Raw genomic sequence first — 1,457 nt, 5'->3', positions numbered from 1 at the left:
TTACAGTACTAAATGACTTGCATTATTGAGGTGTAGAACATATTTTGAGATGATGATCTTAAACGCCCTCTGAAAGCGTGGATAAAAAAAGCCATAGACCAAAGGGTTGAAAGTAGAATTGAGGTATCCAAACCATACCAGGGCATCAAAAACATCTAGAGGGGTTGGGAAGTTGAGAAACGGATCAGTCAAAGTAACAATGAAGAATGGCAACCAGCACAGTAGAAAAATTCCCATAATAATGCCCAGAGTTTTTGCTGCCTTCCACTCCCTCTGCTCTGAGGAGTGGACGTGTGTTTCACAAGAGGTTCGCCTCACAGTTACCCGTTCAGACATTACTTTAGCTTGTTGTCTTACAACACAGAAGATCTTTAGGTACAGTGAAATCATGATCGTCCCTGGAATGAAAAAAGCCACAAATGACAGAATGATACCACTTTCTTTGTTGAAAATCAAAGCACAGTTTCCCACACAAGAACTGAATATTAAAAGATTCTCCAAACCTGTAATATTTGCATTGGACAGAACAACCCCAAAACTATATGTGAGCGAAAACAGCCAAATGACAGTGATGCACACGGCCACAGTGCCATTGGTCACCCTCATTCTATAACTCAAAGGTTCACAAATAGCCAAGTACCTGTCAATGGAGACCAATGATAGATGTAGAATAGATACAATGCTTAGTGTCATATCCAAACTAGAATGTATTTTACAAAAAATATCACCCAAGAACCAGCAGCGTTCCAACCATCGCACCATACTGAAAGGCATGACCAGACAGCCCAACAAACAGTCCACTAAGGCCAGGGAGAGGACGATGAGGTTAGTGGGTGAATGCAGCTGTTTGAAGTGGGAAATAGTGATGATGACCAGCAGGTTCCCAAAAACAGTCATAAGAATTGTAGCCAGCAGTAAGACGTACACGGCAACTTTGAGTGCAAGAAAGCGATGTGCTCTCAGACAGGAGTCAGGCTGGTGAGGGAAGCAGAGAAGCACATTCTCCACATCAGCTTCAGTCATGTTCTTATTAAGGGCATCCATCCAAGCCATTTAAATGCGTCCTTCAAAAGTAAAATATTGACCAGGGTACAGATTACAACATAGTACAATTATTAATAGGTGGGAAAAAAGATTTTCATTAAAATATGGCTGTAGTTGATAAATATGACTTACACCCACAAAACTAAACAAATTAAGGCTGTACAGTAGCGTCTTGGCTTAAATAGATTCTGGATTTCACCTTCACCAATTGGATTGGTTTAATATGACATCATCCATGACCAAACAAACATTAGCTACTTCTGAAATCTGTCCTCATCTGTCATCTTAGTGTTAGTCGTGCGCTCCAATGGCACCAATTCTTAGTGAACAACTTAGTGAACTCCACACAAAATGTTATGTAAATATATACATACATTTGAAATCTGAGGTATTGAGATAAGATGATGACAAGA

General features: G+C 40.0%; 1 protein-coding gene across 1 annotated transcript; it reads right to left on the bottom strand.

The window, feature by feature from the left end:
- LOC118816239 (trace amine-associated receptor 4-like) lies at positions 1-1,053 on the bottom strand. The gene has a single exon (XM_036582760.1). The coding sequence runs from the start codon at positions 1,051-1,053 to the stop codon at positions 1-3; it is 1,053 nt and encodes a 350-aa protein (XP_036438653.1).
- Positions 1,054-1,457: the final 404 nt, after the last annotated feature.

This window comes from Colossoma macropomum, unplaced genomic scaffold (genome assembly GCF_904425465.1).
Source record: "Colossoma macropomum unplaced genomic scaffold, Colossoma_macropomum, whole genome shotgun sequence".
NCBI classification, from domain to species: Eukaryota; Metazoa; Chordata; class Actinopteri; order Characiformes; family Serrasalmidae; genus Colossoma; species Colossoma macropomum.
Note: the sequence above shows the minus strand (reverse complement) of the source record. Positions and strands in the feature narration are given on the sequence as shown.